General features: G+C 34.0%; 1 protein-coding gene across 5 annotated transcripts; it reads left to right on the top strand.

The window, feature by feature from the left end:
- Positions 1 to 482: 482 nt before the first annotated feature.
- LOC130803336 (geranylgeranyl transferase type-1 subunit beta) lies at positions 483 to 19,739 on the top strand. 5 transcript variants are annotated; one of them, XM_057667544.1, is made up of 11 exons: positions 483 to 801; positions 3,779 to 3,854; positions 10,274 to 10,353; positions 10,450 to 10,589; positions 15,005 to 15,060; positions 15,174 to 15,250; positions 15,358 to 15,403; positions 16,117 to 16,241; positions 18,297 to 18,364; positions 18,623 to 18,710; positions 18,811 to 19,669. In XM_057667544.1, the coding sequence occupies exons 1-11, from the start codon at positions 619 to 621 to the stop codon at positions 18,970 to 18,972; spliced, it is 1,101 nt and encodes a 366-aa protein (XP_057523527.1). In that variant the 5' UTR covers positions 483 to 618; the 3' UTR covers positions 18,973 to 19,669. The 5 variants fall into 5 exon arrangements, with proteins under 5 accessions (XP_057523527.1, XP_057523528.1, XP_057523529.1 ...); XM_057667545.1 differs by having other exon boundaries at positions 10,274 to 10,332; positions 18,811 to 19,663; XM_057667548.1 differs by lacking the exon at positions 483 to 801 and having other exon boundaries at positions 10,187 to 10,353; positions 18,811 to 19,739.
- The last annotated feature ends 1,858 nt before the right edge of the window (positions 19,740 to 21,597 follow it).

Here is a 21,597-nt window from a genome sequence, read left to right as displayed (position 1 = left end):
ACTACATTTTATTGTAATATTCTCCCTAACTTTAACAGATTTGTGTTAGAAATAGACATGATGAATGATTTAAAATCAAGAAATATTATCATGATGAATAGTTGTAAGTAGGGAATGAATCGGCCAATCTCCTCTCTTATATCCAACCCATTAAAATTTAATGTCTATTTTATATTTTTCTTTATGGATCGACCAAATTAGAAATCACAATAATTTGTGGGACTGAATAGTATGAAAAGTCATATAAAAGAGCTAGTCTCTTGATAGACCGTCTCTTTTAGAGACATATCTCAAGCCCAATTCATTAAAGATTAATATATATACTTAACTATTTATAATATCTGCTAACATTATCCTTAATGCTTACTTTTCATATTTTTAATACCTACTTTTAATATCTTTACAACATTTTAAAGAGAAATTTTCAAATTTATACATACAAAAAAGACCAAAAGCGAACTTAATATTTAAACTCCCCCGTATATCATAGATAATCTCCATTCTCCTTCCCCTGTTCCTCTTTCTCCGTTCCTTTCCTTTACTTCATCACTGATTATAGTAAATAGTAGGAGTAATTATTATTACTAGCTGCCCTAAATTTCTGTAAGGCAGCTAAAAATGGCGGCAAGCTTAAGCGATCCGTTCTCAATTGATTGTTTGTTCGATAAAGAACGCCATATGATATTCCTGGAGATGATGTACCAATTACTGCCCAGCGACTATCAGCCCCAAGAGATCAACCATCTCACTCTTGCTTACTTTACCCTCTCTTCTCTCGACATTCTTGGCGCCTTAGATCAGGTACTCCTTTTCATCCTTTTTAATTCAATTTTCTGAAATTGCATTCATAATTATAGTTATCGTCTTTTATGTTTACTTTTTTTCATTTCTTGTTTTTTGATTATTCAATTATCAAATTATGTATTTTGAACGTGTTTTGGGATTTCTGAAATGGGTTTTGAGTGTTTGATACATTTTAAATTTTGATGTTATGTTATATGGTTGAATTGATTTGAATTAATTATAGTATATAATGTGAATTGACCAAGTGCAATTATACTAATAACAATTTTTGAAGTTAATTACCCTGGTTTAACTTCGATGACAATGGATTAATGAGTAAAAGTTGAAATTCTTAATACTTGAGATGCTTGAAAAATGGAAGGCCTCGATTAGTTGGTAATTCGATCTACCCCTTGTAAGAGCCAAATCCTGAAAAGAATAGGTTTTCTTCAAACATTGTAAGGGTTCTACCTCTTATGATCGACAAAAAACACTGAAATAGAATGAAATAGACCTGCAGGGAGGTAAATTTATGGCATTTTACTATTTCTGTTGCCATGACCTTAAGAATCAGTCCATGGAGCAAAGTTATAGCATGGATGGAGAGCCTCTTGGATGCAGAGTTATTTCAATGCCAAAATGCATAGAGAGTGTTTAGTGGAAATGGGAACAACATCATGATACACAGCCGTATCAGCGATAGGTATCCGTATGATAAGTTCAAGTCTTTGTGGTTTATTTAAGGTTGGCGATTCATGTGTGGGGTTTGGGTTGCCGAAATTTTGTGCTAGACTGGTGAAGGTTGAAACTTTATCACTTGGGATTAGTGGGTGAAGGTTTATGAGGGATGGCGCATGGATTTGAAATCAAATGGATTTTATTTTGTGTTTTTAATGTAAAGGTGTAAGCTTTTTGTGCTTTTATGAATGGTGAAGAGTTTAATGGAAGTTCTATAATGTTTAAATGATGAAAGCAAATAAAATTTGAACCTTTATTTTGATCCAAAATGATTGAGGGTTGAGGATGAATAGGGAATTGATTATAGATATTTTTTTGGGTTTATAATGGGTTGGAGGAATGTACTTTGGGTTTAGGGGATTAGGGTTTTATAGTTTGGGGGTTAGTGCTTTAGGATATTAGGTTTATAATTTGATAATAACTGAGACACATCAAACTAGTCTTATGATAGAGAAAGTTTAGGAACGCTCGAATCTTTTTATTTGTTTGAGGATGGTGAATGGAAGGGGGTTAAGGGTTTTTTTTTTTTTTGAATTTGGATATTTTAGGATTACTTCTGTTATTTATTTGTTGAATTGGAACAAAATTTGCGTGTTGTTTGAGAGGAAAGGAACATATCGGTTTTTGTTGACGTTTTGAGGGTTGATGTAAGAGAAGAAAGAAAAGAATGAATTTTTAAATATTTTGTTGTTTGAGGCCTTTGAATATGGCGTAGTACAACAATTCTTTGACCAACTCTTTTTTTTATGTAAGAGTTATTATTTTGGGTTTAGTCTAGTCGAGTCATACTCTATTTCGGTTAATCAGGTCAATTTTGGATAACTGTAGCATCACTTGAAGTTTTGCAGCAAGACTAATCAGCTTGATCTCTTATGCACCAATTGACTTGAATTGGGCTTCACTTTCACTCAATCCTTGATATGTCTCTCCTTTTGGAAGTGAGGTCTATTACAAATTTAATTACAAGACTTAAAGCTAGAACATTTAATTCTAATAAGTCTTTTTTACTAGTTGAACCATAAGGATCCAATTATTTAATAAATAAAATATTGAACAATAAATACTGAATAAAAAGATTATTTATAACCAAACTTGATTATAATTTCTAAATAAAATTAAAGATAATCAATGAACATCAAGAACAATGTTCTCAACATTCCGTTTAACCGTGAACATCTTCCTCCTTGACAAATAATGCACTTTGAAGAGGAGGGGGCACTTCGTATCAGATCGTGTTGATTAGTTTCTTGTAGGTTGACTTTGCCTTTAATACTGCCCAATAGTGCACATTGTACTTGTTTTTACTGCTCAGTGTCCAATTCAACATGATAATATTTTACAAGTAATTGTTAATTGAACTCTATTTGGCTTGTTGTACGTTTTTAACATGAGCTATTTGTTACATAAAAGTACATACATTTTATGTATATAGAAAGTCAAAATCTCCAAATACGTTTGTTGGGGTTCTATAGTTTATCAGATTTTATCCATGTATTGTTGTTGATATGTTGCTTTTAGATATACCTTGCGCTAAAAGTGCAATTTCTCATATTTATCTCAAGCAATATGCAAGAAACATGATTTTGACATGGGATACTTAACAAAACACAACCTCATTGTTTATTTTTTTTACAATTCAGAACCATTTACTCAAAAAGCATGCCTGGTAAAGAACGTTTGAAGATTTAACATCCTTGATCATTTACCCCGACGAAATCTTATTTAAAGCACCATTGACTGAATTCTGGACTGTCTTGGTTCCTGTATTTTCATTTTAGTTAGTAGGGTGCGAAATAAGTGATTTGTAATTTAGCCTCTTGTAGCTTGTACTTGGATGTATACTCATACAATGACTTCCCCTTGGTATTTTACCTTAACAACTCAATAATCTGTAATATGTGTATATTTAATGAATCTGGTACTGGTAAAAAGTTGACAATTTGATGTACTCCCGCTCCGTTATGTTTGTTTTAATTTATAGTCGTCCAGTTCTTGAAAATTCCTTGATTATGGCCTTGAAATGTTGTGAAAAACTTAACATTGTTGTATTTATTAATAGTAGAATAACTGCAAGAATTTTGAAGTTATTAACTTGCATTGTTCAACTTATTCTAACATCAGATCATGTCTTGGTGGCTGCATGCTGCTGTTTATTAACCCTATTTTCTCACTTTTATGTATACTAGCTGTTTTTGATTGTAAAGCTATTTTATTTTCATTAAGTAACTAAATTTTGCTTTATCAAAATTGTTTTTAGGTTGACAAGGACACAATTGTTTTGTGGGTGTTGTCATTACAGGCTCATAAAAAAGATCATTACGAATTCAGCAATGGTCTGTGAGTGTTCTTCATTATTATTATTATTATTATTATTATTATTATTATTATTATTATTATTATTATTATGATTATGTTATTATACTACTACTAATTTTATTATTATTATTATTATTATTATTATTATTATTATTATTATTATTATTATGATTTTTTTTTTTGGAAGAAAGAAAATTCCATTAATTCCAAATACCAAGACAAATACAATCAAAAGAAAGCCAAGGATAGCCTCAAGAGGAAATTAATCGACTACTAACAAATCTTGGTGTAATCTAATAGTCTCTGGGAAGAGACTTATGCTTGAGCTCGTTAACGACAACATCCGGTGTAGGAACAAAAGACTGCCGAACACAAGTATTCCTAGCCTTCCAAATTAAATAAAACAGGCTACAAATGGAGGCGATAGCTAACTGCTTCTTGGGTTTTGAAACTTACCAAGAGCCAGGGTATATGGTAGAAAGTTTCCTCATACAAAATCGAATCCCCAACCATGCCGAAAGAAGAGACAAGCAATAAGAGCTAAGCTTACATTCAAAGAATAAGTGCTCAATGGATTCTTTACTGACATGGCACATAGGACATGACTTATCATCAAGAACACCCATAATCTTTAATCTATCTCTGATCTTCAACTTACCAAGCATAGCTAACCAAAATATGTATCTATGCTTTGGGATCGAAGCACGCAACCAGACCATTCTACTCCATCTAACTGATTGAGCTGTGCCAATAAACTCCTTGTACGCATCCTTGATCACATAACTATCTTTGTTAAGAAACATGTGCAACTGTTTCTTAACCTTACACAATTTCCTAAGTGCCCAGCTAGCTGTTGGAGGAGGGTTAAACAGCCGCCAGTCGCCACCTTTGGTGTATACACCATGGACCCTACGAACCCACAGAGATTCGCTCAAACTACTAATATGCCAAGTTATTTTCCCAATATCAACCACATTCCAAACTTCAAGGTTTCTAATACCTAAGCCACCCTCCTTTTTAGGTCTACAAATGTGTTCCCAATTAACTAAACCAGGTTTAGTATTGCAATAATCAACATTCCACAAATAGGCTCTACAAACATCATTAACCTTCTTAATCACAATTTTAGGGTCTGACACTAATAAGTTCTTATACTCATCAGAACGGCATTGACCTGTTGAAGTCTAGCAGCATAAGAAAGATTTTTCACCTTCCATCCTCTAATTCTTGAGGTCATTTTGTCTACCAGTTGATCACAGTCAGCAATGGAGAGCCTCTTAGAGTTGAGAGGAATACCCAAATGACGAAATGGGAGTTTACCCAAAGGTAGCTGAGTAGAATCCAAAATGATCTGTTGTTGAATGGTACCAATCCCAGCAAGGTAGATAGCAGACTTAGAAAAGTTTGCTTGGAGGCCTAAGGATTGAGAAAAGACTTGCAAACAATGGAAAAGAGTCTGGATTGAAGAGAGCTCACCCTTACAAAATAGCATCAAGTCATTAGCAAAACATAAGTGATTAAGCTTGGTAGATCTGCATCTAGGATGGAATTTGAAAGCCCCTGCACCACTAGCACAGTGAATCAATCATGTGAGATACTCCATACCTAGAACAAAAAGAAGAGGGGACATTGGATCTCCCTGTTGCAGACCACATTGAGACTTCAAATATTTCAAAGGGTGACCATTGATGACCAAGGAAAAAGAGGCAGTGGACATACAAGTATAACCGATCTTCACAAAATGAAAGGGAAATTCAAAAGCCACTAATATATGCTTGAGGAAGTGCCAGTCCATAGTATCATAGGCTTTCCTTAAATCAAACTTCATTAGACAACTAGGGGAGCAGTTCCTCCTAGAATAATGACGAACAATCTCCTGACACAAGAATATTATGAATAATACTGCGACCCTGAACAAAAGCCCCTTGATTAGGGCGGATAATAGAGTTGAGCACCAAAGAAAGTCTCGAGCAAATGAGCTTTGAGATACATTTATATATGGTATGACAACAAGCAATGGGTCTGTAGTCTCCTGGAGAGGTAGTATTAGACACCGTGGGAACCAACGTGATAACCGTACAGTTCTATTGCTTTTAAAGCTTCCCAGAGATTAAAAAAAGTCTGAACAGCTTCAACAAAATCATCACCAACAACAGACCAAGCTGCTTTATAGAACTTTCTATTATACCCATCTAGACCAGGGGCCTTATCCTTAGGAATACTCCAAAGAGCACCCTTAATCTCCTCCAATAAAAACCTCAAATTCAAGATATCCTTATGTTCCGTGGATAAAACTAGGCCAGAATGAACCACCCGCATATTGATTTTCTTCCTATTCTCCGTAGGCTTGCATAAAAGATCAGAGTAGAAGGACAAAAAAGTATCATGGATAATAGTAGGATTGCTCACCAGGCAACCATCAATGAGCAAAGAGTTAATGGTATTAGTGATCCTTCGCTGCCTGATACTCTGATGAAAAGTTTGGAGTTGTCATCCCCATACTTAAGCCACTGAATTTTACCAATTTGATGCATGTAGGTAGCATAGTCAGAATTCGCTTGTTTAAGAGCAAGAGCCGCCTTAACCTCTTCCTGAGCATAAGAGGGATTAGAAGTATCCAAGTGCAGGGAATCCTGAATGCGAGCAAGAGATGCCTCAACTTGAAGAAGAACTTCTTTGGCAGAGACCTTATTAAGTTCAGCATGAAGAATACGCTACAAAAGATGCAATTTAGATTGAATCTAAAAACTCATATGTCCATGCACCTTCTGACTCCAAATCTTCTCAACAATAGGAATGAATTGGTCTTTCTGAGCCCAATGGTTGCAAAATTTGAAGCTACTTCTCCTTTTGCTACATTTGAAGAAACTAAGAAGCATGGGGGCATGATCAAAGGTTCCCTCAGGAAGAAAACAAGCTTCAATATTAGGCCAAATACCTTCCCATTCCTCATTGCAAAACACCCTATCAATCTTACTAAAAATACGGCTGTCCCCATCATGCTTATTAGACCAATATATTTCACATTTTTCAAGCCATACTCAAACATACATTGCCTCAAAGGCTGAATCTCCTTCAATCTAACTAGTCTCTCAATTCTTTCAGAGAAATAGGCTACACAATTGAAGTCACCAAGAACAATCCATGGCTTCAACATATGATCAGCAATATCAACGAGCTGCTTGAACAAAAACTCTCTCTGAGGAGCCTCAGAAGTACCATACACAGAAGTACAATAAAACTGCTCACCTAACAAAGGCTTGATGCAAGTATGGATCAACTGGCTACTACTAACCTCATTATTAACATGAAACAAATCCTAATTCCAACCGATGACAATACGACCCCCTTTATGCCAATGGAGGTTATGAGACAAACACCAATTAGGGCTAAGAGATTGGGAAAAGAGGCCAAGCCCCTACCTCTTAACCTTTGTTTCAAGAAGGCCAAAAAAACCAACATTATGAAATTGCATAGTTCGAAGAACTTCTCTCTGTTTATTGATGTTATTGAGCCCCCTTACATTCCAAGCCAAGAGATTAGACATCGAGAGGATGGGATGACGTTCCCAGCACGTGAGGTTGAGCCTCAACAGAAGTATCACCCTCAAGATCTTCAAGAACCTCAAAAACATTTTTAGTCAAGACAACAGTGGCCTCAGATTGTGTACCACCAACTTCTGACCATGAACTACCCCTCTCAACCTGGAAACCCTCACCAGCATCATCAAAGCTAGTCATAGGCACCTCCTGCACCACCTCCTGAGTAGGCAACACAACCTCAACCACCAGAACAGGAACCTTAGAAGTAGTCGGAGGCAGACCAACTTTGCAATTACTCTCTAAATGCCCAAGTTGCTTATAACATTAACATAGGATAGGCTTCCTATCATAAAGAACCTTGACCTCAATCAAATTATCTATAGCATCAGTTAAATAAACTTCCACTGGGAATTCACCATCAATACGCATATTAATCAAAAGTCTAGCAAACATAAGCTTGTCAAAATTTAAGGTAGCATTATCAATACGAAGGACCTCACCAAGAATCCCCCCAGTCTTCCTCAAGCTAGATTCACCCCAATAAACCACATCCAATTTATGAAATCGAACCCAAACAGGAACAAAAGCAAGATCATTTTTATCATAAGACATGTTCTGTTTCCAAGGTTTAACAAGAAATGGTTTCTTGTCAAACAAAATACCACTGGATGCACAAGCCTTAGGAACATCTTCCATAGCACTAAGCTTAACAAGGAATACACCACGAGCCATCGTACCTACCTTCTCAGCCATGTTATCCTTCCATATACGTTTGATAAACCCCTCAATAACGTGCAAGGGAGGGTTTACCCCCAAAACAAAACAAACAACAGAAGATTGCCAATATCTCACTTCATTTTCAGTATCCTCACAAGAAATTTTTATAGGAGAGGAATGACGAGGAATACCCGAGTAGATTGGAGATTTAGCAGATTGCGCCAATGGAACAGTAGAATCAGCCGCCTTCTCACTAGAAACAGAACCATTCACCACCGCCGCCCAACTAGAATAGAGGCGCATCTGAGACTTAACCAAAGCCGACTTAGGGCTCACCAGAGCATTTTCAAGTGTCGAAGGTTCTGGATTTTTCGAACCATTTTTTTAGTAGATGAAGCAGAAGAATGTTTAGAAGAAGAAGAGGAAGGAGATAAACGCTTCTGAGCAGGTCTCCCCTTGGACGGCCTCGCCCTCGAGCCATGGCTGCTCAGAGAACTGAGCTTCGAGAGAGAAAATCGCGATGAGAGAGAAAGAAGAGATAAGCGTTTCAAAACAATTTTATTATTATTATTATTATTATTATTATTATTGTTGTTGTTGTTGTTGTTGTTGTTGTTTGTTGTTGTCGTCGTCGTCGTCGTCGTCGTTATTATTATTATTATTATTAGGAAAAAATGTCAAAAAGCTACCTACTCAATACATTTGTTTGTCAAAATTTGTTAGTTGGTAGCTTTTGACAAAATAATGTGTTAGTATGTAGTTTTGACAAAACTAAAATAAAATTTTGAAGGTAGTTTTTCTGAGTCTATGTATGCAGTTTTTGACAATTTTCTCTTGTAATTTTTATTTCTATTTACTATTCTACTACTATATTATTATTATTATTATTATTATTATTATTATTATTATTATTATTATTATTATTATTATTATTGTTATTTTTATTATTATTATTGTTGTTGTTGTTGTTTTACACCAAGGCACGTCGCACATCTCCTTGGAACGATCAAACTAACTAATCAAGGATGTTTCCACTCCACATCGTAACACTGTTTTTCACATAGAAAAGGGTTTAGGGCTGAACCTTGGTGAGACAATTGTGGTTGGATGTTTCCGCTCCACATTGTAACACTGTTTTTCACGTTTAGATACATTTCTTGCACTACATTAAATTTTTTCTTGTGGGTTGTGAATACTCTTCTTTGTCATTGCCCACCCAAAGTATGCCTCTTGGTACGTTGTTGTATGCCTTTTTGAAGTCGATGAAAACGATGTGCAAATCTATTTTTCTAGCTTTATAGTACTCCATCATTATCCCATGATCTCATCAAATAAATGGCTTTTATCAAGGATCATTCTGGCTAAATTAAAATTGGTTTCTTATTTCTTTCATTTTTTCATAACCTCATAGTATAACCTATGAGTTTTATTCATTGGTAAATTGAGCAATCTTGGATTATCCTTTGTTCTTGTAAATGGACGCTAAAGAAGTTTTTATCAAGCTATTGGGCATCTTACTTTCCCATAATTTCTTTTTAAATAAGTCAGTTTGTCAAAGTTTTTCCAATCATCCCTAGGCATATCCATACCTCAATAGTACACTATAAGGTCCCACTGCTTTGTTTAGCTTTATTTTTTTTTTTTTTCAAATTCCTCTCAATCTCTAATTTATTAATTCTTCGTTTAAATTCTCCATTTTCTTTCACATGCAACACCATTTCCTTGTTCTCTATAAAATTAGTCTCCAAAATACTCTTTGCATTGATCCTTGATGCCCTCGTCCGAAATGAGGGTGGTGTTGGTGAAGTAAAGAGAGAGAACTTGAGTTTATATTTTTTTTCTTTTTTCAATTGTTTAAAAATTAAAAGAGAAAGAAGAAAAGGACAAGGAAAAATTTGAAGTTAAAAAATTAATATCAACATATCTTTTAAAAAAATACCATTTTAAACAAATCATGTTATGATATGGAAAAAACGTAACTAATGCTTCCTTACAGAATAAAATATTTTTTTTGCTAATACCGACAAAAGTCCAAACCTCATTGCTACCATATGGAATTTTCCCATTATATTATTTTACTTGTTTTCCAGTGGTATAGGTTAGGGGCAGTTGTCATACTATCATGTCTAAGATTATCACTATGGAAAAATGTCTGATGAGATATTGTGATGGCAAAGGACAATTTTATGGATTTCTTGGTTCAAGCTCGTCGAACTTTGCAGCAGATTTTCACACGGTTGGTTCACATTTAGATAATGTAGAGTTTCTTGGGTTGAGTGTGATTTATGTACAAATTTTTTAAAGAAAGCTTGTATGAAACTGTTCTTTTCTCATTCTACAACTGCTACTGCAGAGTTCAAAGCATAACGCTAGTCACTTGGCAAGTACGTATAGTGCATTAGCGATATTGAAGATGATGGGATGTGAGTTATCTTTGCTTGATTCTAAATCCATTGTGATATCGATGAAAAATCTTCAGAAAGATAACGGGAGGTATGTTCTTTGCGTGCATCTAATGCTTCTTGATGCCTTTAAGTCTCTACTGACTAATTTCATTTATATCTTATATATGTCATACTGATGTAAAATTATAAAGTTTTTAATAGTATGTTTGTATGTTAAGGATTTAGTATAAGTGACCCTGGCTGGAACAACATAAATTTTGTCCTAATATGAAGGAAAGTAAACCAAAGGAGAGTTTCAGTACACGCTCTTAAGGGTGCACAAGAACAGAATTATTTTATAAAAGTTCAGAATTGTTCAGTTAAAGTTTGGTTTGAACATTGTTCTCTGTTAATGAACCAAGCTTGAGCTCAAAATCATGGCTTGGTTATTAAAAGATCCTAACTCAAACTCTCTAGCTTTCAGCTCAAAAGTTTGTTAACTTGTTAAGAAAATTTATGCAAACTGTATAAGATATTTAGAAAACTTTTACCTCCTAGCTCCAAGGCTTGACTTATTAATTTCATTGAAAAATATAGGACATCTTTAACATGATTTTCCTAAACTGAATAATTAAACAAATCCGAGTAGCAAAAATTGATATTTTATCTTAATCTTATCTTAATTTGTTAAAACATGCTATAGGAGTTAAGCATGAGTTTGGCTCAAACCCGAATTCTTTTTGTCAAGCTGAGCTCAATAAGAGATTATTGAGTTCAAATCAGGTTTGATTCAAGTTTAAACTCAATACATTCAATAAAACCAAATTGACGCATGTTAGCAATCAGCTCAGCTCGGCTCGGTTCGGCCTGTTTCCAAGCCTATGCCTATCTGTTGTTAAAAGTTGTCTAGCTATGATTAAGAAGCAAAAAGTCTATCCATTAAAATAGCTTTTGCGCTTTGATGATGGATGAAATATGTCAATGTCATTAGGTTTTAGAAAGGATTATAGTAGAATAGTGGAGTAGCGGAAATGCAAATGCTTTGATGGATGAGTGGGCATAGCTTGAGGGACAGAATTCGAAAGGAAAATATTAGAAAGGGTTTAAGAGTTGTAAATATTGAGGAAAAGATGAAATGAAATCGTTTAATATGGTTTGAGCGTGTCCAAAGGCGTGGTATTAGCGAACCGGTAAGGAAGATAAAAAGCTAGAGCCCGGGACACTTAAAAGAGGGCGAGAAAGACCGACATCGACTTGGATGACAAGAGCTGAAAAGGACAAGATTATTAGAAACATGATCCTACCTAGAATCGAATAGGGGGTATGATCGAAATCGGTAGATTCGGATCGTAAGATCGTATGATCCTACCAATATGTTTTGATATGCTGTAAGATACTTGATTATCTGTCATGTTTCTTCATATTAATTCATTTTTATAGATTTGAACTGTACATAAAGATTTTGTTGACTTCATCTTTTAATTGATTAAAAGATATACTTTTAATAATCTTTTATAAAATGAGAATCAATAAGTACATGGATTTTAATAATCGTAATGACGATATATTTTCAACTTATATTTATATGTAAATAAAAGCTAAAATATAATATAATTTTATGTAGGATCGTGTTATGATCCTATCACCTAAATTGATCTTGATAGGATTGTGTGATCCTACCATCATTAAGATCCTACTTAAGATTTGGATCGCTCGTCTATTTTTGAATCCTAGAGTCGTAGGATCGAATATTAGGATCTGGATTCTAAGAACCATGAAAAAGGATGTGGATGACGTAGACTTACTAATTGAGATGGTAGAAAATCAGAATGAATGGAGAAGAAGATTCCATGTGGACGACAACTGGAACTGATATATTGCTTCATGTAGCGACCCTAGAATTGTTGTTGTTGTACTTTAAATCATCTTGGAAAAGAGTTCTTTTCTTAATGTAAAATGTTTCATCAAACAAGTGTAATCATAGATGAGGTATTGTATGATTTGGTGACAGCTGAGTTTTGTAATCCATGGGATGTGGGTTGGGCTGTTAGTAGAATGAAACCTCAATTTAATCGAACCTAGCTGAGTGTTGTAATTCATTAGAGATAATGTTGGTGGAATACTTTGTGTCGGTAAGACATAAAGGACTTGTTTTTTCTAATTTCAATGGTCTAGACATAGTGTCAAAAGGTGTATTGGTTGTGAAATTGGCGCAGCAACTTCAATCAAATTAAAACAAACCCTCTAAAGCTTAAAAAACTCGCTTTAGAATAAACACAAGTTTTGATTATCATTGTAACATTGGAACTATCTATATTTCTAACACTCCAAATTTTGTATGTAGAATTTCAACATTCGAGCTGTCCTTTCAGTTCATCCCCTTAATACATGATCAAGCTACTGCACTTCATTTGGCCAAGCCACTGGCCTCTAGGACTATATGCATATCCCACCCAGAGGACTGCTGTCTAATTGGATTTACTGATTCTGCTTTTAGATAAACAGATACTCAATTGATTCTGATTCTACTTACACAATACCTAAGTGGGATTTTAGGCTACTCCAAATCTGTTATGCAATCTGCTGTATTCAATTATGCTGGTGAGCTAATTATAAAAGTAACCCCATTATTGGAGCTGCACTAATTTAATTGTTATGCTATTCCATGGAGCTTTTTTAAAGAAAACCCTCAAGTAAAAGTTGTGACAACAAATTTCCAAACTTTGATTAGTTGTTTCTATCTACCCAATATATACCATTGCAAAACCTACCTGGTCATATGAGAATGGTTATTTGACACTCTTTACGTCTCATGCCTCCTCCATTCATTATTATGTAGTAACAATGAATCCTTCAGATCCACTGTGAACAACAAAAACAGCAGCTCCTACTTGAAATAAGACATTTTCAAAACATCAAGTCGCTAAAGAAATGTTAAAACTTATAAATTAGATATAGCAACCAATTATATCAACATTGTTAACTTCCTTCTTCGCTGCTTGTAGTCAAACTTTTGCAAGTTACTTCTATTTTTCCTCTACGATTTTGTGTATGGTTGTACATCAAGTTTTGGGTTGATTTGTAATTATTTCATCTTCAAGTTTGATTAGTGATTCGCATATAAGTTTTTGAGAATTTTAATGAAGCACTATATAATGCGTTAACAGTGTTCAAGTAATAATCTTTTTGTTTGTATGTACTTATCTCTGTGAGCTCTCTCAACCTCAGTAGATCTTGTTCCTAAATTTCCCTTTCTTATTTTCCTTTAAAGCAAGTTGCTATCACAGAGTATAAGTCATCTTCACAAGAAAACAGTGTTGTGTTAATTGAACTTTTGCACACCTCAAATGATACCTGAAACCTCTCTTGAGAGTTGATCATTTGCTCCTTAGCTAGTAGCAAAACAGGATCTCGGTGAAGACCTAATATTTTGCAAAAACTTTGTTTACTTTCCATAGATACAAATACTGTAGCTTACTTTAGTAACACTAGTCAACAAATAGTGAGGGAGATGAGGGATCTCGGCAAAGATCCTTCTTAGATGAATAATGTGATGTGTACTCTTCATTGAGACATATTACCCTATTAAGCTAAAAATAGGGTGTCTCATGCATCCTCCATCTTACTTTGCCTTCTGTTGATGCACTCCTCATCATTTTTAATCTTTGTTAATGCACGTTATCACCAATCATCAATGGAGCACTTCTCTCCACAATTAGAACACTTCTCTCTACCCATTATGGTGCATTACTCACCATCATCATAATGTTTATCAATTTGGATTTACAATTCCTACCAATTTGCCGAAATTTTCTTCTCTTCTCATTTATTAATAATTAGAAACGAACACTATCAATTTTTTTTATGTTTAAAAAAACCTCACAATTTTTTCATTTTCACTTACTAAATTGTATTGTATCTCTCTTTTCCCCCCATTGTTTTGTTAGACCTAATAAACCAGGATCATTTTGCCTCTTGATATCATGTTGAGATTATGAGACTGTTAATATTTTCACGTACTAGAATAATGGACGCATTATAATTCAATGAATAATTTGCGAATTACAGGCTTAAAGTTTTGCACTTTTGCAAATTACAGTCTCAATGTTTGTTTTTTGCGTATTATAGCCACCAAGGTATCAAAGTTTACAGGTTCAGGCCAAAAACACAAAACTCCGAGCACTTAACCTAACATTCTGACCACCAAAATGGTCTGAATTCTGTGTTTTGGCTTGAACCTGCAAACTTTGATACTTTGGTGGCTGCATTTCACAAAAGTGCTTAACTTTAAGGCTGTAAATTACAAATTATTCTATTTCAACTGGAAAACTCATGCTACTGCCATTCTCAAAGATCCAACCCCCATAGCAATGAATAAATTCCTCAATCCCGTACCCGCAAGTGTATTGTGTTGTTCAAATTTACTTCAAGTCTGATACATGATTCCCTTCCACATTTCCCCCCTTTTACCATGATTCCGTAGTGATAAAAAGTTCATGATTGTGTAAATTTTCATTTTTACAGTTTCATGCCGATCCATTTTGGAGCTGAAGCAGATTTGCGGTTTGTATATTGTGCTAGTAAGATGACAACCCATTTTCACAAATTACTTATGACACCAAATAAATGATCATTCTTAGTGTGAAGTATTAAACATTTATGTTTCGCTTTTCTTTTTTTTTTTTTTGCTCAGCTGCTATCTCTTATTTGTTGGATGACTGGACTGGAGTAGACAAAGAGAAAGCTAAGGAGTATATATTGAACTGTCAGGTAATTATGAAAGCTTCTTTCTATTTAGTTTTGAATATGCCTTATTCTTCTGATAATAAACTCTGACCATATGTTTTTGCTGGCTTTGTATGGTGCCATTTTTGCAGTCGTATGACGGTGGCTTTGGTTTATGTCCTGGTCTAGAATCTCATGGTGGGTAAATTAAACTGATTTACGTTGGTTTTCTAGCGCAATTTTACCTGTATTTTTTAGATGCTAAGTTTCACGCGTTCCAGAAAATTGTTGATTTGAGACATTTGTTTCATGGTTCAAGCTTCCTTCACTGTTTATGTGAATTACTTAATTTCCTTGTCAGCATTTAGAGAAATTTTTACTCAATAGTAATGCTCCAATAAACCCAAATGTCAGCTTAAGGCAACAAAATTGTTATTACCCTCTATATGGTCCATGTAGGATTGAATTACGGGTCCTTTTTTCATTTCATCCGAGCCTAAAATATTATCCGCAGTTCTATCCACTCTCGAGAAACTTAGTTCTCACCCGATAAAAGAAATTAGTACCGCCTATATTGTCAGATTTTTCTTAGTAGGAATCACTTTGGCGTATCTATTTGCCTTTAATGGGTCAAACTGGTAGAGCAACGGACAATGTCCGTGTTTTTGTAAAAAAAATCTAGTAGTTCTATGCAAAATCAGACTTTTTTGGTACAAATAGAACCACCGAAAATTTCAATGGTTCTTACAAGAACTGGTGATGATGTTAGCGGTTATTTCTGTTTTCCCACTGATCCCAATCCTACGTAGGCCATTTATTGAACCTAAAGTCGAGAATTTGGTTTACTTGGGCATTACTTTGAGCAAAATTCGCATGTAGTGTGTATACCTTTGACACTACTAGTGATACAGGTGGTGCGACATATTGTGCTATTGCATCTCTGCGATTGATGGGTTATATAGAAGACAATGTTCTCTTCGAGGGTGCATCATCCTCAATCATAAATATTCCCATGCTACTCGATTGGATGGTGCAGGTTCTCTTTTAATCCAACTTTTTCTATTTTTATTAATGTCATTAGTAACCTCTATTTTGCGAATTACTATCATAAATACTCACTCCATTTTTGTTTATCCAGAACTTGTTTGTCCACTTTAAATCTTTCCATTTCATTATCCTACTCTGTAACCATTTTACATTTGCTTTTCTACTAATTGCTTGAACATATATCTCATACATTTCTTTACGTGACAATTACATCATCATCCTTATAATTGTCGGTATCGTAACATGGACTAACAAAATGAAACAAGGGTGGTGTATATACATATCCACAGGCCGTCTTTGAACTTTTTAGGGCCCTGATCAAAAATTAAGTATGAGTCTTTTGAATGCAAATGTGTATGTTCATTTTCTTAATGACAATTAAACTATTATTTTATTTTTATTAAGTAAAGTTTTGATATGTTCAATTAATTTAATTAGAGAAAAATATACAACAAAATAATAAATGCACTATTTTTTTTGATTTGCATAATAGCAATACTTGGTTACCTAAATTGAATAATTATCAATAAAAATTAAATCAAACGGTACCTACTAAATAGAAATCCAAAATCAATAATTATCAAACAAACAGTCATTATCAAGCTAATGAATCATCATTAATTATGAAAAAGTATTGACTTGAATTATATAAAGATTTACATATGTTAGTAAAAATATTATACTTTTTATTATTTGATTCAAAAATCGGATATATTAAATTTTTTGGGCCCTTAAAATAACGGGGCCTGGAGCCGTCACTCATGCCGCTCATGCGGTTGAGCCGGCTCTGATATCCATATCCATCCTAGATTAATTTGAAAACTTTCATTATAGGATAATTCCACCATTTATCTCATTTATCATAACCAGTTTTTGGACTTACCATTTCTCTCTTCTTCCTCTATCATACAAAAAAAAAATTATCTTCATCATCTCCTACTTTATATACTGTTGTATTGAAATAAGGAAAAATTTTCCAAACAGACCCAATTTTGGCCTGCCTGAACATTTTGCCACTTCCCATTAATACCCACCCTCCTTTGGCATTTCTATTGCTTCCCTCTTTTTTTATAGTGCTTGTCAACACCTTCTGCCATTGTTTATTATTGAAAATAGAGTGGTTGCAGGAGAAAGAAAATGTTAATAATGGTGGATTGGAGGTGAATAAGAAACGGCGTATGTTTGGAAGGGTAACAGTTTTAAAAATTGGAGCAACCTAGTGGAGAAAGATGTGGGTGATAGAGATGGGACTTGTACAAGGGCAACCTCGAGGAGGCGGTCTGAGTGGTCTGAGAAAAAACCCTTAACTTCCGGCGATGCCGTTGCAATTGCAGCAGTAGTCGCTGATGTCGTTGCTTCTCAGAAACAATGTACCTTGCTCTTACAAAATTACACCCATTTTTGGCACAAAATGTACACAAATCACCAAACACGAATAGAGAGAGAATTTTTTGCAAAATAATACTCAAAATTCCTAACTTCTACTTAAGTCACTATGTATATTGCATTTGTAAATCAACAACAATGTCAAAGCTTTAATCTCAAAAGATGGGATCGACTACACGAACCAATAGATCATTTTCAGTGGTCGTCCACATGGTTTCTTCTTGTTTTTTTTAATTAAACGCAATCTTTTTTAAATAAGGTGGATTGTAGGTAAAGTTTGCCTTATTTACTTGACATTATTTTTTGATGGCCCTATTTATTGAGTTTTTACAAAATCTATGAGTAGATGAGAACATCTTACGTTTAAATCTATGAGTAGATGAGAACATCTTACGTTTATGAGTGAGACGGCTTTATTGGAACACCCAGACATTTACATGTCTTTTCCTTTTTCTTGTTGATGAACAATTGTTTTGTTTAAACTTTTTTAGAGGTTGGTGTGAAATGTGAACAGGGTTCCTAAAGCTTTTTGTCTCTCCTTCAAATATAGGACTCTTGTCTTTTCGTTGACTAAATTATTGACTTCAACTTCAAGGCATCTCGCAATTCGAGTTTTTGGTGTTGGTAATTTGAGTGTAATATCTTGTTTTTTTTTCATAGACAAGCTGAAGATGGTGGGTTTCAAGGAAGAATAAACAAGCCCAGTGACACATGCTATGCTTTCTGGTAATGTTTGCATTCATCTTGAGAGAGCATGTATGCATTTCCTTATTTTCTTGTTGCGTAAGAGGAAGACCACGGAGGAGTAACCCAAGAGGGTCATTTCCAATAGAGTGAAAATTTAACATAATTCGCCTTTTGAATTTGTGATTTGCTTAAAATAGCCCAGAATTGACCTTAAAATAGCGAATCATGTGACACTGGATTGAAACACAGGCTCGTGACAACTTTAAGTTGATTGTGATGAAATTTTTGCATATACAGGGTAGGTGGAGTGTTGAAGATCTTAGGAGGTAACAAATTTGTTAGCAAAGAAGCCTTACATGATTCACTCTTAAAGTGTCAATCTATGGTAATTCCTGCTTTTCTTCTATAATTCTATGATGATTTTTATTCTTTCCTAAAGAATACGGTTTCTTCTTGACGAAAATTCTAACTTCATATCCTTACAGTACGGCGGGTTCAGCAAATTTCCAGGAGAATTCCCAGAGCTTTATCACTCATATTATAGTTTTTGTGCATTTAGTATTTTGGAAGAACCTGGGTTTGATAATCTCTGTGTGGAGCTTGGAATAAGTAAAAGAGCTGCTTGTGGTCCTTCGATTAGTTTATGACCACTTTTCCTGATTTCTTTATTGATAGATTAGATGTCTTATACCATATCATTTGCAAAATGGAGGTTTGTAACATCACGAGAGATGAAAAATTTTATTTTTTATTTTGTTTATTTTAAATTTTTATGTAATTGTTGATTGTTGGGATTGATTTGTGGTTCATGTAACAAAGTTTAATTTTGTAAAATTAAAACTTTGACATTATCATCATTCCTTTAATATTCTCATTTTTTGCTATAACCAAACAATACAATGTTTTAAAGGAATTTGTCCTGAACTTGGGTGAGTAATTTATGGATATGGGTTGTGCCGCATTCTTCTTTTTTCAGACCCTGCTAATAGTTTCTATGGGTGAGTTACACTGGGTTTGATGATAATGATGATGATTTTAGATTTGAGTGAGTAATTTATGGTGAATAAGGCATAATTAATATTTTGTTTGAAGTAAATGCATGTAAATGAAGAAGGAAATATTGAGATACATTTTTCTCTATTTGGATAACAAATAACGAGGAAAGAAAAATAAAAAGATGCATTTTTCTCCATTTGGATAATAAGTCTTCATGTTGTTACTACACTCATTCTACACTCCCATAGATTATTTGACTCTTTTTTAAGAGCAGATTTGGACATCTTGAGGCTCTTATAAGGAATGATGGTAGACTTTTAATTAAAGACTTGGATGACCTTTGAGCTCATTCGCCCAAGGCAATCATATAGAATTCTCCATCTCTTCAAGATGGTGATATACCTCAACTCTTTCAAATGATGGTCTAGAACTTGAAAATTTGAATAAAATAAGATTATTTAATAACTTAATTTCAAAAATAAGCTTCGTGAAAACTTATTTCCCAAAATAAGCGTCCGTACATCCAAGCCTAGCCTCGGAAACAGTTGCTGTTACTAACAGCGAAACATTAAAAAAATAAAATAAAATAAAAGGGATCAGTCGCTGTTACTAACAGCAACTTTAAGGTTAACTGGTAACTCTATCATCTCGTCGGCGGGAATAAGGAAGTAACTGAGAACTGAAAACTTAAAACGCATTAAGTCGCTGTTACTAACAGCGAATTATCCCGAGGCTAGGCTTGAATGTACGGACGCTTATTTTAGGAATTAAGTTTTTACGGAGCTTATTTTGAGAAAAAGGTTGTTCAATTGTCTTATTTTTTTCAAATTCTGCTAGAACTTGGGGCTTTTCTAGCCTAAGTGAAACCCAAGATAGCCATTGTCGAAAGATATTCAAACTATTCTATATTCACCAGTTTCTTTCATAGATGTCAATGATCATTATGTAGCGATCAAATGTTCATCGTCATTTGGGGCTAAGGTTTGGGTCCATGGCCTCAATATTAATTGGGCCTCATAGTGTAGTCAAAAAATAGCCTATGACTTGGTCAAGCCCAAGACAAAGATAATTCATAAAATAGTCCAAGCTGAATCTCCAATCCAATATCAATCCATTTCATCATTTATCAATTCGTCAAACATATCTAGTCGATTTTACTATCGTTATAGAGTCATTTACTATAAATACAAACAAAAACCCAAGTAAAGTAACTTTTTTTCAAATTCTCTATAAGTAATTTTAATTTTATATTCATATTCATATTCATATCAAACCTCCATCTCAACATGTTAATACCCCTCTTTTCATTTATACATATCAAAATAGATGTCTTAGAATTAAAACTTGTCAAAAATTGATCTAAGTTGAAATTGAGTCGGAACCTGACCAAAGTTAATCGGAAAAAGATCTTGTCAAACTCAATTGTGATCCAAACGCGACTAGTTTTACCTAGTTTCTTTATTTTATCAACTTTTTTATTCCAAGTCATTATTTTTAATTGGAATCCATTATATGTTTTTTCAATTTTGGGATTTTAAGTCAATAGTTCTTTATTGTACTTGTAAACTTAGTATCATCATCATCAAACATAGTGTATTACACTCAAAGAAAAGGTTAAGATTAGGATTTGTGGTGGGATGAAAGACAGGAAAATTATATTCATAAAGAAGGTTGTGCCAAAGAGACCCTCACCTCGACACATGCCTACAGAAGAAAACAAAATATAAGACAAGACAAAACAAATAACAAGGCAAGGTAAGACAAAGTATAAAGGCTAATAACATAAATCAAAGACATGAAGAAAAAATAATCATAAAGACACAAACAATAAACAAGACAAAAATAACTATCAATGGTGTAGTACGTGAATTTGACAGGGTCTGACAGGTTTTGTCTTTAATCAAGTCGTAAGAGATGGTCTAGAGTGCATGTATATTTATTTATATTTATAATTATATTTATCAAAAATAGCAACTCAATGCTTTATTATATCAAATAATGGTCACAAACAAGCCAATTCTAAAATTATTTTAGCAACTGAAGACATTGTTATAGATTGATTTGAAAAGTAACACTAATTATTTTTTTTTTCATAAGTAAATAAGTATACATCAATTAAAAACCGACTATCAATTTAATTTGATATTGACTTGATTGACAGAAGTCTGTAATCGACCCTTATTCCAAAATTAAAGTTTAAACCTGATTTGTGCCCGGAATAACGAAACAAATATAGATCGATGAAAATTCGAGCTCGGTTGACACTAGACTCGAAC

The sequence above is a fragment of the Amaranthus tricolor genome, chromosome 16 (assembly GCF_026212465.1).
Source record: "Amaranthus tricolor cultivar Red isolate AtriRed21 chromosome 16, ASM2621246v1, whole genome shotgun sequence".
NCBI classification, from domain to species: Eukaryota; Viridiplantae; Streptophyta; class Magnoliopsida; order Caryophyllales; family Amaranthaceae; genus Amaranthus; species Amaranthus tricolor.
This window is presented reverse-complemented; position numbering and strand designations above follow the sequence as displayed.